Source organism: Scyliorhinus canicula, chromosome 4 (genome assembly GCF_902713615.1).
Source record: "Scyliorhinus canicula chromosome 4, sScyCan1.1, whole genome shotgun sequence".
In the NCBI taxonomy this organism is placed as follows: domain Eukaryota; kingdom Metazoa; phylum Chordata; class Chondrichthyes; order Carcharhiniformes; family Scyliorhinidae; genus Scyliorhinus; species Scyliorhinus canicula.
In genome coordinates, this window is record NC_052149.1 from 168,715,437 (window position 1) to 168,737,863 (window position 22,427).

At 42.8% G+C, this 22,427-nt stretch overlaps 1 protein-coding gene across 3 annotated transcripts in view; it reads left to right on the forward strand.

Annotated features, from left to right (window-relative positions):
• Window positions 1–22,427, forward strand: part of LOC119965150 (sideroflexin-1) — a 132,643-nt gene that overhangs the window by 64,671 nt on the left and 45,545 nt on the right. For all 3 annotated transcript variants that reach the window (XM_038795498.1, XM_038795496.1, XM_038795497.1), the window contains 2 exons: window positions 128–301; window positions 11,134–11,304. In XM_038795498.1, the coding sequence (XP_038651426.1) occupies window positions 138–301; window positions 11,134–11,304 (335 nt within the window). In that variant the 5' untranslated portion in view covers window positions 128–137. The remainder of the gene's footprint in view (window positions 1–127; window positions 302–11,133; window positions 11,305–22,427) is intronic.

A 22,427-nucleotide genomic window follows, 5' to 3' on the forward strand; every position in this document is an offset into this window, starting at 1 on the left:
GGATATGGGTACCATGTATGAGAGTGGAATTGAAGCCAATGATCAGCCATGAACACATGAGTTAATTCTGGTCTTCTCCTATTCCTTATGTTCTTATACCCATGTTTTTTCTTTGTTTGCGTTCTAGAGAGTAGAAAATGACTGAAGAAATATCATTGAACATCAATACGAAAGAGCCTCGATGGGACCAGGGTACTTTTATTGGGAGAGCAAAACATTTCTTTACAGTTACTGATCCAAGGAACATTCTTCTATCAAATGCTCAATTGGAGGATGCTCGAAAGATAATACATGATTATAGGTATAGTACAGCATCGTTTTCTATGTCATTGTAGCCTGTCTTACAGTTATATTTGATTTTTATCTGATGTCCTGCAATATTATCACAAGTTTGATTTTAACTTTTTAAAATTAAAAAATAGGAAAACACGATGCACAGGATTGTCGGCTGAACTCCTTTCCTACAAGGAAGAAACCATTTGGGGGTTAAAGTGAATGGTAATGTGAATAAATAGGATAGCAGCAACAAAATACCATCAGAAACTAGTTCTGTATTCACAGTTAAATAACCTTAAGTTATAAACCTCAAATAGGACTTGAAACTGGAAGTATTACCCCACCCCTAGACAGGATAGAGCACCCCCTCACCCCTTGAAAAACCTGTGGATGTATCAATCATTTTTTTTATTGGATGGATATAAAGTTCGGAAGAAGATTGACGATAAGGATACCTCAGGTGGAGATGTTTGTTTGATGGTTTCTTAACTATGAAACCATCATACCAGCAAAAGCAAACATAATTGGTAACTTGACTTTGGAATCAATACTTAAGATATGAATTTTTTAGATCAAAATAATATGATTATTGTGGTGGCTCAAGAAAGCTGGAGGCTTCCAGTAATAAACAGAAGTTTATTGATGAAAGGCAAAGTAGTTAGATAACAGTCACAGAAAACTATACAACAGGTTTTTACTCTTCAGCTCCCCATTGGCCTGGGTAAACTCCCCATTGGCCTGGGTTTGCATGCTCCCGCGCAATTGACCCTGAGCCGGTCACATGGTCTGTGCAGTCCAGACCTGGAATATCTGACTGTAAAGTGCCGCCCATGCTACATTCCACGGAGGTTCATTTCTGTTCTCATCATGGCGGTCTACATCCCACCCCAGGCAGAAGTGAAGAAGGTGCTTGATGAATTGTACACCACTACCAATAACAATTTAACAGAATACCCGGAAGCCCTGTTCATCGTGGGTGGGGATTTCAACCAGGCCAACCTCGAGTATACTGCCAAAATTCCATTAATACATCTCCTGTCCCACCAGGAGCCCCAACATCCTTGACCATTGCTACACAAACATCAAGGGTGCCTACCGATCCATCCTCCGACCGCACTTCGGAAAATCAGACCACAAGACGGTGCTCCTTCTCCCAGCATACAAGCAGAAACTTTTTTTTATAAATTTAGGCTACCCAATTCATTGTTTCCAATTAAGGCACAATTTAGTGTGGCCAATCCACTTGCCCTGCACATTTTTGGGTTGTGGGGGCGAAACGCACGCAAACATGGGGAGAATGTGCAAACTCTACACAGAGCCGAGATCAAACCTGGGACCCTGGTGCCGTGAGGTGGCAGTGCTAACCACTGCGCCACCATGCTGCCCTACAAGCAAAAACGTAAGTGGGAGAATCCAGTTCAGAAGGTCGTGCAGTGCTGGTCCGAGGCAATGGAAGAACTCCTATGCGACTGCTTGGAGTCAGTGGACTGCTCCATATTCAAGAAGCCAACGGCCAACCTAGACGAGTATGACACTATCATCACAGACTTCATCAGTAAGTATGCAGAAGTTTGCATGCCAAAGACGGTAGTATGTGCGTTCCCCAACCGGAAACTGGTTTAACCGGGAGATTCGCTCCCTACTGAAGGCCAGGTCTGAGGTGTTCAAGACAGGTGACCCTGACCTATACAAGAATCTAGGTACGACCTCCACAAAGCCAGCAAGGACGCTAAAAGGCAATACCACACTAAGCTAGAGCCACAGACTAACAACATGGACTCTCGTCGGTTGTGGCAAGGCTTAAACAACATAACGGGCTACAAAGAAAAGCCGAGTAGAATCTCTGGCAACAGCGCAACCTTCCCCGATGAACTCGATGCATTCGACAGAAACCCAACAAGCTGTTGTCAACTGCCCCAGCAGCCCGGACACACCCATACCCACCGTCACAGCCTCCAAAGTCAGATCAGTTCTTGAAAGTGAACTCTTGGAAAGCAATGGGTCCTGACGGAGTTCTTGGTCATGCACTCAGATCTTGCGCGGATCAGCTGGCAGGTGTGTTCCCGGACATCTTCAACCTGCAACTAGATCCTCGACTTTCTGACACAGGTCACAATCAATAAGGATGAACAATAACACCTCCTCCATACCGGGGCCCCACACGGCTGCGTACATAGCCCCCTACTATACTCCCTATACACACATGACTGTGTTGCAAAATTTGGCTCCAATTCCATCTCCAAGTTTGCTGAATACATGACCGTAGTGTGTCAGATCCTAAACAACGATGAGGCAGAGCATAGGAAGGACATAGAGAGCCTACTGGCATGATGTAACATCATCAATCTCTCCCTCAACATCAGTAAAACTAAGGAGCTGGTCATTGACTTTTGGAAGCGAAGCATCGTACACACCCCTGTAAGTTGTACAACAAAAAATTAGCCGACCTCTGGGGAGTGGTCTACTGGATTGCTTCTTCATGGCATCAGTGTTGCAGAGGTGGTTGACAGCTTCACCAGCAATCTGTCCTGGTTCTCCCATGTCAACACTACAACCAAGAAAGCTCAAAAGCTCCTATACTTTCTCAGGAAACTAAGGAAATTCAGCATGTTCACAATGACTCTGACCAATTTTTACAGATGCACCATAGAAAGTATCCTATCTGGCTGCATCACAGCTTGGTATGGCAACTGCTCCGTCTAAAACCGTCAGAAACTACAGAGAGTTGTGAACACAGCCAAGTACATCACGCAAACTTGCCTCCGATCCATTGACTCTGCCTGCACCTCCTGCTGCCTTGGGAAAGAGGGCAGCATAATCAAAGACCTTTTCACCCGGGTTAGTCTCTCTTCCAACCTCTTCCATTGGGCAGGAGATACAAAAGTCTGAGAACACGCACTAACAGATTCAAAAACAGCTTCTTCGCTGTTACCAGACTACTGAATGATCCTCTTGTGAACTGAACTGATCTCTCCATGCATCTTCTCTACTAAGTAGCACTACACTCCATATACTTCACCCAATGCCTATGTATTTATTTCCATTGTGTATTTATCGTATGTCCTCTGTTTTTCATGTATGGAATGACCTGTCTGGACTGACGCAGAAAAATACTTTTCACTTTACCTCTGTACTTGTGACAATAAATCTAAATCTAACCAAGGCGAACTGGCAGCAAATGTCAGACCAAAACCAGGTCTCCCACCTGGAAATACCTGTCACCTGTCTGTTCTAACAGCTGACTCTTTGGGAGGCCTAATGTGCCTCCACCCTCCCCCGAAACTCGGAAGTACAAGATCCAATCAGGTTTTCGACCAGTGGCTCATGGGCAGCTCAACTGGCGTGGCCCTTGTGGTTGAATGAGGTGTTAAGTTGTACAACAAAAAATTAGCCGACCTCTGGCGGAGCGGTCTACTGGATTGCTTCTTCATGGCACTCTTGAAAGTTTGAATGGCCCCCTCAGTCAGACCTTTTGACGGCGGGTGGTAGGGTGCTGTCCTTGTGAGTCGCAAGGTATTTTCTTACAAAAATCGGTGGAAATCGGGACTTCAGGTGGTGGCCTTAGTATGAGTGGTCGAACACAGGGCAGCTCCTGCTTGAAGGCATAGAAAAGAGCTCTTTTTACCCGAAATTGGATGCAACCGACAGAAAAGTGTAACTGAAGGTCGGAGGAGAAGTCCCCTTCCGGATTGGTATGTCTGCTGGTCACCAAACCTGGTAGAAGAAAGTGAAGGACCTGACCATGGAGTTGGAAGAGACCTGCACCACAGCAGCCAGTGGAAGGATGGCGGAGGGAGAAGGTCTACTGCAAGTAGCAAAGCCCCAGATGGAACAGTTGATGGCCTTAATCAAGGAAGAGTTCTGCCAGCAGGAAGATCGCTCAAAGGCCATCAATAGAGTGAAAAGTGTGTAAGTGGACAGTTGCCCCCATCCCCCCTCCTGCTGCCTGGGGCTGTGTTTGTTCTGTTTGTTTGTTCTTGGGGAAGGTGACTTGTGATTCGAGATGAGTCTTTGTTTGGATGGGGAAGGGGAGGTCAGCGGGGAGCCTTCTTCACAGAACAGAGAGGTGCGAGCGGGGGAGGGGTGGGGGGTCGTTGTGAGAAGCTTTTGGGCAGGAGTTGCCATGCTGTTAGGTAATACTGGTGAACAGAAGTGAGGTGGGGGCGAAGGCCAAGAGAGGTTGCATGCAGGGGAATGGGGGGTGCTGGTGGGGGAGAGGGGTGGAGAGAAGAGGGTGATGAGGTGAGGTTGGAGAAAAAACATAGTCAGGGGTGGAGAAAGGGGCTATCATGGGTGGGCCAGGTATAGGGTGAAATTAACAGGGGTAGAGCAAAAGGGGAGGATGGTGGATGGGATGGAATGGAGATGTGAGCCCCCTGGTAAGCCTGATAAAGTGGATTGTGCGAGGGTTTAATGGCGGACCGGACAAAAGATCTCTGGTCTTTGCGCACCTTAGAAGCTTGAAAGCGGAGGTGGCCTTTCTGCAGGAGACATACCTCCGCGTGAAGGACCAGGTTAGGCTAAGGAAAAAGTTGGTTGGACAGGTTTTCCACTCTGGGTTTTATTCAAAGTCGCGGTGAGTGGCAATTTTGCTGAGTGAAGAAACTGGGGTTGTGAGCGCGAAGGAAGTGAGGGACACGGGTAGGAGATAAGTGATGGTGAGTGGGGTATCAGAAGGGATGCTGGTGGTGTTGGGGAATGTGTATGCACCGAATTGAGATGATGTAGGTTTTATGAGGGGGTTGCTGGCAGCAATCGCAGACTTGGCCAAGCACCAGTTGATTATGCGAGGAGATTTTAATTGTTTCCCAGAGCTGAGGGTAGTTAGCTCAATGGGTAGGATACAAATGGCAAAGGAGCTGGGTGACTTTATGGAAAAGATGGATATGGTGGACGGGGAAAAATTCGTACAAACTATAGTTGATTGTTGGGAAGTTGGTTTCCCAAATTGTTTACATGCTGTAACTTTTCATATACGTTTGGAATAAAATACATTTATAAGAAAAAAAGCGCTGGAAAGCATTGCGGGTGTCGTTGTCCGAAACGATTGACTTGGGGAAACCCATGAATGGCAAACACTCAGCGCAAGGCATTTACCATGGCCGCTGAGGCAGTAATCTTGAACTGATAGCCACTGAAAAGCATAGTTGTAAGCAGCCAACAGCAGGGCCCAAAGCTGCACCCTCGCTGAGGCTGTGGGCGATATGGGCTTATCATCTTTTAATGGGCCCAGTAATGGCTTGTGATCTGTCACTGTCAAATACTGGTGTGATTTCTTCACACCGAATATAACCGCTAATCCCTTCTTCTCAATTTGGGCGTAGTTTTGTTCTGCTTCAGAAAGGGTTCTTGAGACAAAGGCGATAGAGCGTTCCGAACCTTCTACCATTTTGTGGAACATTCAACTTTGGCTTATGCCTCAGCAACCGATGAGCTTGGTCCAGTTCATAGCGAGAGGATTCCTGTCCCTCCCCCATCAGTTCCGCCAACACCTTGGCAAAGAACTCCGTCGGCCTCGAGCCCTCCTCCCCCTCCGGCAGGCCCACAATCCTCAGATTTTGCCGCATCGAGCGGTTCTAGCTGGTTTAGCTCACTCAGCTAAATCGCTGACTTTTAAAGCAGGCCAGCAGCACGGTTCGATTCCCGTACCAGCCTCCCCGAACAGGCGCCGGAATGTGGCGACTCGGGGCTTTTCACAGTAACTTCATTGAAGCCTACTCGTGACAATAAGCGATTTTCATTTCATTTCATTTCATTTCTCCAAGTCATCCAGCTTTGCTCGCAGGCCCTTATTGGTCTTGACCTTCCTCCGCTGCTCATGCCCTATCGATGTGAGCTGGTCACTGTGCTACGACATGGCCTCCTCCACTCCCTTCATCTTTTCACCCTGCTCCCTCACCTTGGCCGATGTCTTCACCACCCTCACCGGGGCAATCACCTCCTTCACCCAATGCCTTCAATGTCACTTCCATATGTTTTGCAAACTGCTTCTCCAACTCTAAGGACATCAACTCATTCATCTTCTCTGCTGTAAGCAGTGTGTCCCCATCCAGCAGCCCAGCCTCCTCCATCTTGCCAACTCTCGGGCTGGCCCTCTCACTCGACGGTGAACTCTCACTCCCTCCCTTCTTCACAACTACTTTCCTTTGACTTCTTTATACCTTCTTTACACCCAGTCATTCACAAATTGCCCCAGGACCAGACATTAAAACTCCTAAAAACACACCTCAAGCAGGAGCCACCCAACATTTGACTTCCCCTCTACATGCCACCACATGAAGTCAGTGGTACCTTTTTCAACGCACTCCGTTGCCTGAGCTATCTCGATCGCTTTTTCCAACATAATTGTGGTTTCCGCCAAAATCATCTTCTGGATATTAAGGATATGGATCCCACAAACCAACCCTGTCGTGCGACATGTCACTAATCGCGGTCCAAAACTCGGTGCTCAGATCAAGGCTGGGACAGCGTGGTCCCTCTCTGCAGAGTTGAACTTAAAACATTGGAGGATAATCGAGGGCCTTCGTTCGTAATGTTGAACCAATTTCACAATGTGGTCAGAGGTCTTCGAGTCGGATATCTCCGGGGATGTGAGGTTCCTTATCAAATTATACATTAGGGGCCTGCAAACTGTCGGAGATATCACCTTCTGCTTGTCCTCGCCTATTATCTGGTTTACAGCAAAGAAGAACTGGAGCTGTTCGATGTACTGACTTCATGACTGAACCCCTTGGTCAATTTGGTCTTGTTTCCCAATGATAGGCATTTCCAATCACGGTTAAACGATTCCGACTCTTTCTGCCACTTCTTTACTTCCTGAACTGCTCCTTCCTTCACCCCTCAATTCACAATGACTGTCAGCTGCGATCAGAAACTTTTACCTCGTCGCCAATATGGTGGCTCATGACATACACTGGACACTTCCAGTAATAAACACGGGTTTATTAATGAAAGGCAGTTAGATAACAGCTAGAGAACACACTATACAGCAAGCCTTTACATTTCAGTTCCTTGGACCATGCTGCACGGGGTCCTGCTCCCAGGGCCTGCACAATTGACCCCCAAGCTGGTCACTTGGTCCATGGAACCCACCCCATTGGGGGGGCCACGCTTCCACAATTACCTTAGAAAAAGCTACCTCCAATTCGTGAGCCTTGATAAATCGTGGGGTAGAAGGTCATTTTTATATCAAATCTTTTTTTTAGAACATACAGTGCAGAAGGAGGCCATTTGGCCCATCGAGTCTGCACCGACCCACTTAAGCCCTCACTTCCACCCTAACCCAATAACCCCTCCTAATCTTTATTTTTGGTCACTAAGGGCAATTTATCATGGCCAATCCACCTAACCTGCATGTCTTTGGACTGTGGGAGGAAACTGGAGCACCCGGAGGAAACCCACGCACACACGGGGAGAACGTGCAGACTCTGCACAGACAGTGACCCAGCAGGGAATCGAACCTGGGACCCTGGCGCTGTGAAGTCACAGTGCTATCCACTTGTGCTACCGTACTGCCCAAAGATTTAAAGAATCTAAACTAGATTTGTTAAATCTAGTTTAAAGAAATGCCAGAACCACGCTTTGATTTTTCTCGATGCCCCAAGATTTACCTTTGTGTATATATGTTAAATTTACCATCTGGTATCAGAGGTCTTCAAATGTATACAAGTGATTGCACCTGTGCCGCGTTCTCTCCTGATCTTGCAGTTATATAAATGATGTGTACATGTATCTTTCACAAATATTATTTGCAATGTTTCACTAAGGGAAGAGTTTAAATCTGCCTGATTTAGGGACCCAATATACACATTAAAATGGTTCAAGAATTTGAAATTGAATTAATCTTATTTGCTTAATGTAAAAGCAACAGAATTTAATTTGAGAACCTAAAATCCTAATTTCTAGAGTACTGAAGAAATCACATAGATTCATATGAAAAACAAATATAAGCATAAGTAAATGTTTAATTATTTTACATGGACAGAGTAATTGTCAGCAACAATTTGTAATTGTAGCTGGAATAAATGTTTTTCCACAAGAAAAGCTAATGTGCAAAACATGAAATTGGAATACGAAGCAAAGATCAAATATTTTTATAGTAATTGTAAGGCAGCAAATTTAGGTTGGAAAGTATTTCCAGTTGATGGTGAGCAAAATGTTTAGTCTCTATTACATTGAAGGCAGTTACCTAATTACAGTGACTTTGTTTCTGAATTTTATAGCTGACTTTGAAAGGTACAGCAAAAAAGTTGAACAATTGGATCAGAGCCCCTGAAGTTTATGGGAAGATAGATTTGTTACGTAGTCATCCAAACATACAGCTCAAAGGGAAACTATTCAGCTCATTGTGAGATACCCAATTAGTTCCACTCGCTTATTCTTTCCCCATATAGTCTTGCATTTTTCCTTTTCAAGCATGTATCCAATTTCTTTCTTTTTTTTTTTGAAAGTTACTATTGAACCTACTTCTACCACCCTTTTCAGATAGTGCATTCCAGATCATCATGACTCGCTGCATAAAAACAAATCTCCTAATATCCTTCCAATGTCAGTCATCTTAAATCTTTGCTCTCTGGATACTGACCTGAAACAGTTTCTCCTTACTTAATCATCGAAACACTTCATTATTTTGAACTGCTCTTGGATCACAATAGGTTAGCAGAGATGTAAGAAAATAATCCCAGTTTCTTTATTCTCTTTGTTCCAGGAGGCAATGACACCTCTTAGGTTAAGTGGTGCTTCAGAAGTGGTCGGTGGTCAGAGGCAGGAGGGTATGACTGTGAGCCAGACATGTTTGAGAATCTAGAATGTAATGGAAATCCAGAATGGAGGAGAATCAGCCCCTTACCTTTGTTCCAACAGGTCTCGGGTACTTACTGTCTCTGGATGTACAATGCCAACAGGGTGAATGGGTAAACTGACCATTGCACAATGGTACAGGAGACCATTCAAGTGGGCGAGGGGTTGTCCAGAAACAGGGGTAGTTTTATGTCATTTTGGGTATTAGAAATGAGGCATAGCCTTAAGTAAGTTTAATTTTCTGTTTCTTTATAAGAAAGGGTTAAAACTTTGGTCAGCTTCAGGTGAAACAAAGGAGTCTGCATGTCTGTGGGTTTTAATCACTTTACACTCTTCCTGCATTATAATTCAAGGGTTTACGATGCAAAAGTAAACAGGGTTTAAAGGAAAACTAGGTTGTTGCCTAGGAACCAGGGGACACCCTCGGTTAGAAAGAACTTTGAGTCAAGTTGAGGCTGGACTGGACCCGGGAGCTGGGAAAAAACAGATTTCCCAAAAGAACAAGAGGAAGTCCAGAAACCAGGGAATTGAAACCAAAAGTATGTCTCGGGGAGAGTTAAGTTAAAGGAACAAAGAACAAGAAGTAAAACAAGGTCCTGTTGGGTAAAGTTAAAGTGAAAAGCAGAAAAAGTTCTCTGAGCTAAAGAGATAGCTGCAAGAACCAGATTTAAAAGTGAGAAGCCAGACATCTGAGGTAAATCAAAAGGGTGGTGACCCTTAATACAGACTGTGAAGCAGTAGTGTTCTGTCAGCATGGCTGGGTAGCTGAGAGATTGTGTAGCATTTTGAATGTATGTGGCTAAACATGACAGAGGAATACTGAGAGGAGAGATTGAAATGATGGAAGTAGATCTTTGGTGAAGGTATCTGAGAGAAAGTCTAAGGCCTGGGGTGGGATTCTCAGTTTCTGAGACTCAAGTGTTGACACCAATGCAGAATTCATGGACTTTCACAACAGAGAAAATGGCACCACACCTGGACCGATTCCACTACTATTAAGGGGCTAGTCCCGTGGAACACAGTCGATTCCAATGAAAAACTGTGCGGTATTCGCCAGGGCAATGACTGACACTCGGGAGGCTGACAGGCTGCAGCCACACATACACATTACACTCCCCACACACACTTATCCCAGCCAAAAAGATGGCACTCGTTGTGCTGGAGCGTGCCAAAACTTCTTTCTTGAGTAGTTTCCAATCTGTTGGAACCACTCCAGGAGCTATAGTATAATCAGTGCAACCACATATCTGTTGCTAGTTTTAAAAAGATTTTAGGATGTCAGCTTTTAATCCCTTAAGTTTTTCCAATTCTTTTTCTGCATAAGTATTAATTATTTTGTATTCCTCATTCTTATTAGCCTTATTATCAATATTTATATTTATCACATTTATATAATGTGTACAATATATTTAATTATTATGTCATTTATATTTTATATAATAAAATGAATCAACATTCCAGCCACTTCCTATGACAATTTCACCTGTCATTGTCTTAAGGGGGTGAACATTTACTTTCACTACCCTCCTTTTTATCTACTTTCTCTTTATCTGTGGCGAGTTTAGGGCATACCTGCTGGACAAGTACAGCAACTTCATGGGCATTCAATGATGAGACAGCAACATGTGATATTTCTGAGAGCTTACAGTGGAGCAATGTAACATGGATATCAGTGTTTAACAACACATCTGCCCCTCACCTTCAATTGCTGTAAAATTTTCGCATAAATAGCGGTGAACACCACTAGCCTCACTGTTTTTTGACAGCATATTCTCGGCTATTAAGTCAGTAAGATCCTAAGCTAGTCAAAAATAACTTTACGTAAATAAACAAAAGAACTTGGATTTATGGATGACCCAATGAATAACATTTAAAACATAGTTACTGTTGTTTTGCAAAGTAATTAGACACTTGGATACAGAAAAACCTCATCTATTTTATCATCTTTATCTTGTGAAATTGTATGCTTTTATCCTTTTGTATTTTTTATAAGAAGTTTTTTAGGTGATGCTTATCCTATCGCAAGATTATTATGTTGTAATATGTATTCAATCTTAGGCAAGGTATCATAGCTCCTGAGCTTACAGAAGATGAACTTTGGAGGGCAAAATATGTCTACGATTCTGCGTTTCACCCAGATACAGGAGAAAAAATGATTCTTATTGGTCGAATGTCAGCTCAGGTGCCGATGAACATGACAATTACTGGATGTATGATGACCTTCTATAAGTGAGTAAAGAAAGACATTTTAAATGTTAGCTTTTTTTAAATGACTTTTCACAACTGTAGAAAGCACAATTTGACAGGAAGGTTAATGTACATTTGATGCTACCAAATTTGCATTTAGTAGGAACTGCATGTTCCTGCCCACTTTCCAATTAACTGCATTTCTGGAACAGCATTAAACTCTGCATTTGCTTCAGCCCAATTGATCCAGAAACGGTGGAAAAAATAGGCCTAACTAAATTAAGGAATTCATTTTCTAAGCACATCCTTTAAAAATAATGTGAACTGTATCCCTATTCAGAACATAAAACCAGGTTTTCATTTTTTAAATTAAAAAATGTTACATAGTTGTGGAGTTGAAACTACTACTCAACTCCAGAACTGAGTGCCATTTGGAAATCTCGCAGTATTTGGGGAGAAATTAAGGGTCACCATGCCGTACAATATGTCAAAAATATATATTTTCTATAAATTGTGAACCATGACAAAAACGAAACTCCATGGCACAATGTGTAGGCTTCTAGTGTCAGTTTGATACTTGTGGATTTACTCAACATATTTCGAGCATGATTTTGGATTAGAATTATATAAAAATGCCAGAGATGAAAGGGGCTTCACATGGCCCTGATAATTTAAATCAAGTCCTGGGAAGTTTCTTTCTGGTAAAGAGTGGATGCTGGGGTCCTGTGCAGTATAATGTGTTTTTTTTTAATACCAATGGAGCTCCCACAGCAGATGGTGAATTCAATAAAAAAATTAATCTGGAATTCAAAAGCCTAATGATGACAGTGAAACTATTGTCATAAAAAGCAATTGGATCACTAATGTCCTTTTAGAATCTCGACAGTGCAGCAGGAGGTAATTTGGCCCATCAAGTCTGCACTGACCCTCTGAAAGAGGACCCTCTGAAAGAGCACCCTACCTAGGCCCACTCCCTCATCCTATCCCCACCTAATCTGTAAATCCCTGGACGCTAAGGGTAATTTTATCATGGCCAATCTACCTAACCTGCACATCTTTGAACTGTGCGAGGAAACTCAACAGAAATGGGGAGAAAGTCCAAACTCCACACAATCACCCAAGGCTGGAATTGAACCCAGGAAACCTGCGCTGTGAGGCAGCATTGCTAATTACTGTACCACCGTTCCTTCCCTTTAAGGAAGAAATCTGCCATTCTTACCAGGTCTGGCCTATGTGTGACACCAGATCCACAGCGATGTGGTTGACTGTCTCTAATGTCCTCTGAAATGGCCGAGCATGCCACTCAGCTCAAGGGCAATTATGGATAGACAATAAATGCTGGCCCATCCAGCAACATCTGAATTTTTTTTAAAAAACTATTTCTGATGGTTCTCTGTCATTTTTATACTGTTTTCTGATATCTCTCAGTTTTTCTTCTGACTGTTACCTTTTTCACTTTTCCTCCTTCGTGTTCTCAAAAGTGGAGAGGAGACATATGATCACAGAACCGAGGGACAGCAGCAAGCAACATGCTGTTGCTGTTCTAATTGCCTTCACTGTTGTGTAATTTCCCCCAGCTGGTTTTATGCTTTTGTCTTTCACCCCATTAGTCTTGTGTCTACACATTAGCACTCCTTGTATTCTCATTTCCCATTTATCTGTTGCTTCTGTGTACTACCTACAGTATTTACCTCTTTTCAACTTGCCCTGCCAGCTGTCCATTTGTACATCCTACTGCTCCTTTGCAGATTACATTTTTCCCAGTGACATTCCATTTTCCTTTTCCCCTTTCTACTTTCTCTTTATACTACCATTTCCCTCCTTTCCTCTTTATCAGTTCCCCTCCATCTTCTCTGAGATTCTTCTTTAAATTCCTTGCTATTCGCTACCTGCCCCTTGCCCTGTCTCTTGTTACCCATTTTCCAGCTCTCTCTTGCTTTGCCTCTGCCTGTCCTGCTTTACAGCTCCTGTATTTTCTGTCATTGTCTACTTCATGCCATCTCTCCCATCCTCCGCTTTCCCCATGAATCTTGCATCCCTTCCCGAGCCCTGCCAACCTCATCCTGAATCCTTTTTTTCCAGGCAAGGTTAGCCATGCCGAACAGGAGAGAGCAGGTCCTGTAGTGGCAGGGAAGATCTCACAGAAATCTGACAGTAGCAGGGAGCCCAGTTTTAGGACATAGCAGGACTGAAGATGGGGAAGTATAGGAACTCTGCAGTAGCAGGGATGAACAGGGAAGGTACTGAATGGTTGATCTTGGAGAAGCACAAGCATTACCTAATGTTGTCATTGTAGGTTAAATAGATTAGTTGAAGGAAAAGGGAATTAAGGTAGGCATATGTCATTAGTGCCATTGTTTATTTGAGGGATAAACACTAACATAGATTGGCTGCTGAATAAACAGTCTTTTACCATGTTATATTTATTTCAAATTCTCTCTTTGTAGTGTTTAGAGGACTGAAAGGTAACTATAACTGTAAATATAAGTACCTTATAACTTAAAGTTTAAAACTAATTCACAGGTGTGAGATTACATGACATGCAGGTGCCATGGAGATAGCATGACAAATAGCATGATAGAGGTGTGACGTGGACAGAAAACATGTGACCATACAGAAAATATGCACAACAGGAAGTAACACAGGTACAAGACTTTTAAAATACAAAATGGATTAATCTAAAGGATGGCATGGATGCCAAGGACAGTGTAAGAAAACATTAGTTATGTTGATGGCCCAGGTCCCAGAAAGATCATCTTGCACTTTTAGGATGCCTTAAACGTAATTAAGGTATCTCAACGATATAGTAGAAAGCAAAGTTCAAGTGCCTGAGCAGAGGTTCGGGAAGAACAAATGGCGGATGCCCTTGTCTTCATAGGTTCGTTTTGAAAATTATGAAGATGTGACAATATAGGGGGCTTTAGGGTGGGAATTCGAAAACAGGTCAAGATTACTGAATTTGTCTCACCAGTAATAAGAATGCACAAAAAGGTCAGAAGTACATGTGTGAGCTGGGGTATGAGCTTGCAGAGATGGAATAGAACAAGACCATGGAGGAACGCGTATGAGGAGGCCCATTTGGCTCCTTGAGCCTGCTACTCCATTTAACTAGATCATCGACCTCAGTACCATTTTCCTGAACTATCCCTGTATACCTTGATGTCATTGGTATCTAGAAATCTATCAATCTCTGCTTTGAACATACTCAAATACTGAGCCTCCACAGCCCTCTGGCTGAGAGAATTCCAAAGGTTCAGCACCCACAGACTGAAGAAATTTCTCCTCAACTCAGTCCTAAATGGCATACCTCTTATTCTGAGACTGTCCTCCAACCAGGAAAATCTCCCTTCCTGCATCCACCCTAACGAACCATCAGAACATTTTGTGGATTTCAATTTGAGCAGCTATCATTCTTCTAAATTCGAGAGAAAACAGGCCCTGTCTCCTCGATCTTTCATCAAAGGACAGTACCGCCATCCCAGGGATTAATCTAGTGAACCTTCATTGCACTCTCTCCAAGGCCAGTATATCCTTCCTTAGGTGAGGAGACTAAAATTGCATGCAATACTCCAGGTGTGGTCTCAGCAAGGTTCTATACAACTGCAATAAGACTTCCTTACTCCTATGCGCAAATCCCTTTGCAATAAAGACTAATGTACCATTTGCCATCCTAATTTCTTGTTGCACCTGCATGTTAGCATTTAGTGGCCTATGAACAAGAACACCCAGGACCCTTTGAACATCAGCACTTCCCAATCTCTCTCCACTTAAGAAATACTCTAAATGCCTGTTTTTCTGACCAAAGTGGTGAATAACTTCACATTTTTCGATATTATATTGCAATTGTTCTTGTCCACTCACTTTGACTAAATCACAAAACCTTTACAGTCAAGAAGGAGGCCATTCAGCCTATTGAGTCTGCACTGACTCCCTGAATGACCATTCTATGTAGTCCCACTCCCCGGCTTTATCCCCGTAACCTTGCATATTATTTATTTTCAGATAGCAATCCAATTGCTCGATCAAACCTACCTCCACCACACTCTCAGGAAATTCATTCCAGACTACAACCACCCTCTGGATGAAAACATTTTTTTCTCACATAATTTTACTCTTTTTGTTAATTATTTTGAATCTGTGCCCTCTAGTTTTTGCTCTCTTATTGGGAATAGTTTCTTACAATTTACCCTCTCCGTATTCCTCAGGATCTTGAATATCTCTATCAAGTCTCCTCTCAGCCTTCTTTTCTGCAAGGAAACCGTCCCAACTTTCCAATCTATCCTCATAGTTGTTTACCTATGGAATAATTATTGTGAATCTCCTCTGTACTCTCTCCAATGCCTTCACATCCTTCCTCAAATATGACACCCAGAGCTGTACAAAGTATTCCAGATGAGGACAAACTAGTGCCTTGTCCAAATTCAACACAATATCTTTACTCTTCTACTGAATATCCCTATTAATAAAGCCAAAAATATTATAATCTTCATTGTTGTTACAACTAGGCTTACATTAACAGTGCAATTAAGTTCCTGTGAAAATCCCTTAGTCGCCACACTCCGGCGTCAGTTTGGGTGCACTGAGGGAGAATTCAGAATGTCCATCTCACCTAACAAGCATGTCTTTTGGGACTTGTGGAAGGAAACAGGAGCACTCGGAGGAGATCTACGCAGACACCTGGAGAATGTGCAGACTCCACACACACAGTGACTCAAGCCGGGAATTGAACCCGGGACCCTGGCGCTGTGAAGCAACAGTGCTACCCATTGTGCTACCGTGCCACCCATTATATGCTTTACTAACTGTTCTCTCAATATGTCCTGTTGCCTTCATAATATCAGTGTGCATATACACCAATGTCTTTCTATTCCTGTCTTTCTGTTCCTGTATCACCTTTAGCGTTTCTCTATTTGCTTTACACCTGTCTCTCCAAATTCTTCCTACTAAAACGAATCATCTCACACTTCTCTGCATTTAATTTAATCTGCCACTTGTCTGCCCATACCACCAACATGTCTATGTCCTTTTGAAATTCAAGACTTTCCTCATCACAGTTAACAACATTTCCAATCTTCTGTATCATCTGAAAATTTTTAAATCCTGTTTCAACCCCACAGGCTCGGTCATTAATGTACATCAGGAAGAGCAAGGGTCCCAACACTGACTCCTGGGAATTCCACTACAAGATTTCCTCCAATCTAAAAATAGCCACCATTCATCATTACTCTGCTTCCTGTCACTCGGCCAATTTCTTATTTAAGCACCTGTTTTCCTTTTATTTGAGGAGCTAGAACCTTTCTCACAAGTCTGGTGGTATGACACTGCATCAAATGCCTTTTGAAAATCTATAGGCACCACATCAACAGCAATTGCCCTTATCAACCTTCTTTGTCACCTCCTGGAAAAAAAAGTTAAACATGATTTTCCCTTAATGAATCCATACTGGGTTTCCTTAATTATCCTGCACTTGCCTAAGTGACTATTAATTTTGTCCAGAACTATATTTTCCAGAGGTTTTGCTACCACTGAATTCAAGTTGACTGGTCTGTAGTTGCCACCTTCATTCTTGCACCTCTTTTTGAACAAGGAGTGTAACAATTGTATTTCACCAATCCTCTGACACCATCCCTTGTCTAAGGAAGGCTGCTTATGAAATTTCCACTCACTTCCCTCAGTATCCTTGGATGCATCTCATCTAGTTCTGCTACCGTAGCAATTTTAAGTAAGATAGCCCTTCTAACACCACATCCTTATCAATTATAAATTATTCTCGTGTAGCAATTACCACCCTTCTCACCTTGGCCTGGTAGAAAGTGCTTGTTTCATGCCTCCTACTTTTTTGACTCCACATGCAAGTCTCATTTTTATCCCTAATCGGCCCTACCCTTTTACTACCCTTTTATTATTTATATGCTGATGGAAGACCTTGGGATTTCCTTTTATGTTAGCTGCCAGTCTCTTTTCATGCTCTCTCCTTGCTTTTCTAATTTGGTTTTTCACATGCCTGCTGGTCCTTGTATATTCAGCCTGATTCTCCATTGTATTTTCTACCTGATATCTGTCGCAAGTGCACTTCATTTTCATCTTCAGCTCTTATCTTCTCGAGTGCTCTGGATTTATTTGTCCTATCTTTCCCATTTAAGGAATATACCTTGATATTGCCTGCAATACCTTTTCTTTGAAGATGGCCACCTTCAGCCACCGTTTCTTCTGTCGACATTTTATTCCAACTGAGTTGACTCAGATGCATCTTATCCCATTGAAGTTAGTGTTCCTTCAATTAATTATCCCTGCTCTGGATTGCTCCTTGTCCATTTCCATGGCCAATTTAAAATCTTATGATACAATGGTCACTGACCCCAATATGCTGTCCCACTGATACTTGATCCATTTGGGTCAATCTGTTCCTCAGCAAGGCCCCAACAGTTCAAAGTCCAAGGCCTTTCATTGGACTGGAAGCATGCTGCTGCAGAAAATTATCTTGAACACATTCCAGGAACTCTTGTTCCTCATGTCCCTTTGCACTATTTCTCTCCCAGTCCCAGAAAGTCAATGACTATAATTCTTTCACCTCTCTGTAATTTCTTTGCAAATTTGTTTCTCTACATCCCTTCCACTATATACTACACTAAGCAATGTTATTGCATCCTTTTCATTTCTTCCCTCTAACCAGCGAGATTTGGTCCTTGACTTTTCTGGAACATCTTTTCTCTCCAGTCCTGTAATGCATCTTTTCTAAATACTTCCACTCATCACCACCCCCCCCCCCCCCCCCCCCCCCCCTTCCTTTCCTGGCTCTCCTAAATACTTTATATCCAGGAATATTTAAAGTTCAGTCCTGTCCTTCTGAGACATGTCTCTGTCTTGCAATAGTATCCTAATTTTCATTTGCCAACCTGTGCCTGTAGTTCACCAATCTTTTAACCATACTCTGTACATTCACATACATGAGCATTAACTCTGATTTAGGCTGTTTTACTTTCTCCCTTTCTCTGACCCCATCTAATGACTTAATAAATTTCCATGGGGCCTCTTTGTATCCTGTTCATGATTCACATTCCTGCCAAGTTTTGTGTCGTCAGTGAATTTTGAAACTTATTTGGTTCCTCTGTCCAAATCATTGATATACATTGTGAATAGCTGAGGCCAATGCACTAATCCTTGTGGTACCCCACTTGTCACAGCCTGCCATCCTGACAATGATTGGTTTATCCCTACACTGTTTTCCAACAATCAATCCTTTCTCAGTGCATGGCAGTATATGAGCTCTAATTTTGCTCCCCAACCTCCTGTGTGGAATCTTATCGAAGGTGTTATGAAAATCCAAATGCACTACATCCAATGGCTCTCTTGTTTATCCTGCAAGTGACTTCCTCAAGAAACTTCAACAAGTTTGTCAAACATGATTTCCCTTTCATAGGTCCTTGTTGACTCTGCTTATTATTGAGGATTTTGAAGTCAACATTCTGGGGAAGTGGAACTCCTGGAAATTGGTGGATACCAGTGAACCAGGCAGTCCAAGATTAAGTACTTAGGAGACCAAGGAGAAAAACAGTAAATGGATGATACGCCCATGAATGAAGTTATGTGAATAGATTTTTTTTGTGCTTGCTCAGGTTTGTTTTTAGTTTCTGTGTTTCAGACAACACTTATTGATGTACCCCAGCTGTCAACATTTTCAAGTGTTTCACTTGCCTTAATAGATAAAATATTGTAGTTTGCATAGGGTGATGAACAAAGATGCTTTTTAGATCACTTCAGGGACTGGTTTTATTTGTTTTCAAAGATATCAGGAAATACTGCAGTAAACCTTGTTTGGGCTTTAAGTGACAATTTGTGTAATGAAATAAGGAAACAATAGCAGTAACAAAATCTATGTTTCAATAACAACAAAAGGTATGGGAAATACCCTGATCAAACAGCATCTGTGGAGAGAGAAACAGAGTTAGCATTTTGGGTCAAAATCCATCGTCAGAACATTTGTAATAGCTCCTGAATTTTGCTACATCTTTGTATATTATAAAATAATACGTCGTTCCTAAATTTGTGATAAGCTGAGTAGTAATGACTTGTTATATAAAATCTTTTCCCTACCAATTATGGAACTTGTCTGTTTGTTTAATTTAAAAACAGAGCATACTGGAAACTCAGCAGTTCAGAAACATCTGTGGAGAGAGGAAGATAGGGTTAACGTTTCAGGTCTATGACCCATCATCAGAACCCATGGGAAGAAAAGACATTGCAGGATTTATACTGTCGACATTGGGACAGGCAGGATTGGAATCAGGCCAGTATAAATCGATTGGAGGAGAGCCTTTTGAGGTTGATGGAAAGAGCACGCATATTGCAAACCACAGAGGACATGAGAGAGAGAGATTTGTACACAGTATATTACTGATTTCGACGAGGAGGTTATCAGTATTATCCATGAGATAGAAACTAGACTTCAATGACTCGAGGAGATCTTTTGTAGAATTCGCCAGCTATGCTTTAAAAGAGAGGTGTTAGAGGTGAGCCAGTAGTTGAAGCAATACAGATGAGTATTTAAGAAAGAGTTCGCTAGCCCTATCGCTGAGGCTGAACCAGAATGTCCACTTCATTTAAAATTCGACCGAGAAATGAGCTTCTGACAACATAGCCACATTAAATGTTGCATATTTTCACCTCCGTAAGATTGCCTGGCTCCATTTCTGCCTCAACTCATGCAGCTAAAACCTTTATCTATTCTATTGTTAGATTTAGATTTCACTGTTCCAAATGGCTGATTACCCTCCATAAACCTGTGCTCATCAGTGAATGACATGGTGGCACAGTGGTTAGCACTGCTGCCTGACAGCATCATGGACCAAGGTTCAATTCCAACCTTGGGTGTGGAGTTGGCATATTCTCCCCTTGTGTGTGGGGGTTTCCTCCAGGTGCTCTGGTTTCTTCCCACAGTCCAAAGATGTGCAGGTCAGGTGAATTGGCCTTGCTAAATTGTCCAAAAGTCTAGGTGGGCTTACGGCAGTAGGGCATGGGTTTGGGCAGGGTGCTCTTTCGGGTTTGGGTAGGGTGCTCTTTCGGAGGGACGGCACGGACACGATGGGCTGAATGGCCTTCTGCACTGAGGGAGTCTATGGATCTAAAACTGGTGGGTATGCCTTCAGCTGCCAAGTCCTATATGTTCAAATAAACAAAAGAAATGAGCGCAGGCCTTATGGTTCCTCAAGCCATGTTCTGCCATTCAGTTAGATCATGGCTGATCTGATCTTAGCCTCAACTTCATTTTACTAGGGCAACACCGGTGCAGTGGTTAGCACTGCTGCCTCGCGGCGCCGAGGAACTGGTTTTTATCCCAGCTCTGGGTCACTGTCCGTGTGCAGTTAACACATTCTCCCCATATCTGCATCGGTCACCACCACAACCCAAAAAGATGTGCAGGGTAGGTGAATTGGCCACGCTAAATTGCCCCTTAATTGGGGGGAAAAAAAGAATTGGTTGCTCTACATTTTTTTAAAAACCTAATTTTTTGTACCTGTTGTTTCCCATAACCCTTGACTGTCCTGTTGTTCAATAATCTCTCTATCTCAGCCTTGAATATATTCAATGACTGCATCTCCATATCTTTTTGGGCTAGAAAATTCCAAAGATTCATGACCTTCCCTCTCAGAAAATAAATTCCTCCTCCTTCACCTGAAATGGGAGACCCCTCGTTCTAGATTCCCCATAAGGAAAAACATCCACTTAGCATCAGCCAGTCAACCTGCCCCCCCCCCCCCCCCCCACAAATGTTTTATATTTCAATAAGAATGTATCTTTCTCCTATGTTCCAGTAAGCATAAGCCCAACCTGCTCAACCTTTCCTTGAAAGATGACCTCTTCTGAGGAATCATCCTCATGAACTTTCACTAAATTGCCTCCAATACAAGTGTATCCCTCCTTAAAATTCTTAAGTACATTCTTACCAAAGCCTTGTTACAGTTGTCGCAAGACTTTCCTACCTTTATACGCCATCCCTTTGTAGTAAAAAACGACATTCCATTCTCCTTCCTGTACTTGCAAGCTAACAGTTTGTTTTTCACGTACAAAGACACCTAGATTCCTCTGTACTGCAGCATTCTGCAATTTTCCTTCATTTGAAGAATATTTTGCTTTTCTATTATTCTGCCAAAGCGGATATTATATTATATTCCTTCTGCCCAAATTTTGTCCACCCACAAATGATCTATATCCCTTTGTGGACTCCTTTCTCAGAACCTGCTTTCTACCTATCTTTCTGTCATCAGTTAATTTGGCTACAATACTTTTAGTCCTTTCATCCAAATCATTAACATGGATTGTAAATAGCTGAGGTGCCAGGAGTGATACCTGTGGCATCTTACTAGTTACAGTTTGACAATCGGAAAATAATTAATTCATCCTTAATCTCTATTTTCTGTTATTAGCCAGTTCTCTAACTATGCTAATGCATTACCCCAACACCGTGAGGATTTAACTTGTGCAGTAACCTTTTTTAAAAATAAAACAATTACTGGAGGCTTTTTCAAATATACACCTAACAAAGAAGAAACAACATAAAAACCAACCACAGCAAACAGCCTAAACATCCTTGCACTTCCCCCACCATCTTCCCCCTCCCATCTCACTCTACCGGCTTTCACCCAGCGTCTGCCCCCGCCGTTTAACTTTAAAACCCAACCTGAACTGAAAAAGAAACCCCCCCGCCCAACCCCCGCTGACGACTCAATACTCCTTAAAGAAGTCAATGAACAACTTCCACCTTGAGGTGAACCCCTCCTTTGTCCCCCTAGTGACGAACTTGATCTTCTCAAAGTGTAGGAATTCTGCCAAATTGTTCACTCACACCCTTGCGCTCGGCGGCTCCGAGTTCCGCCTGCCCAACAAAATCTGTCTCAGAGCTATCAGGAAGGCAACGGCCAACACATCGCCTTTCTCTCCAACTGCACTCCCGGATCCTCTGGCACCCCAAATATTTCCACCTCCGGACTCCGAGCCACTGTTACCTCCACAATCTTTGACATCACATCTGCAAATTCCGTTCAAAACCACCTCAACCTCGAACACGCCCGGACTCAGAGCCACTGTTACCTCCAAAATCTTTGACATCATGGCCGGGATTCTACCCTACCTGGCGGGGCGGGGAGTCCCGGCGTAGCGGAGTGGCG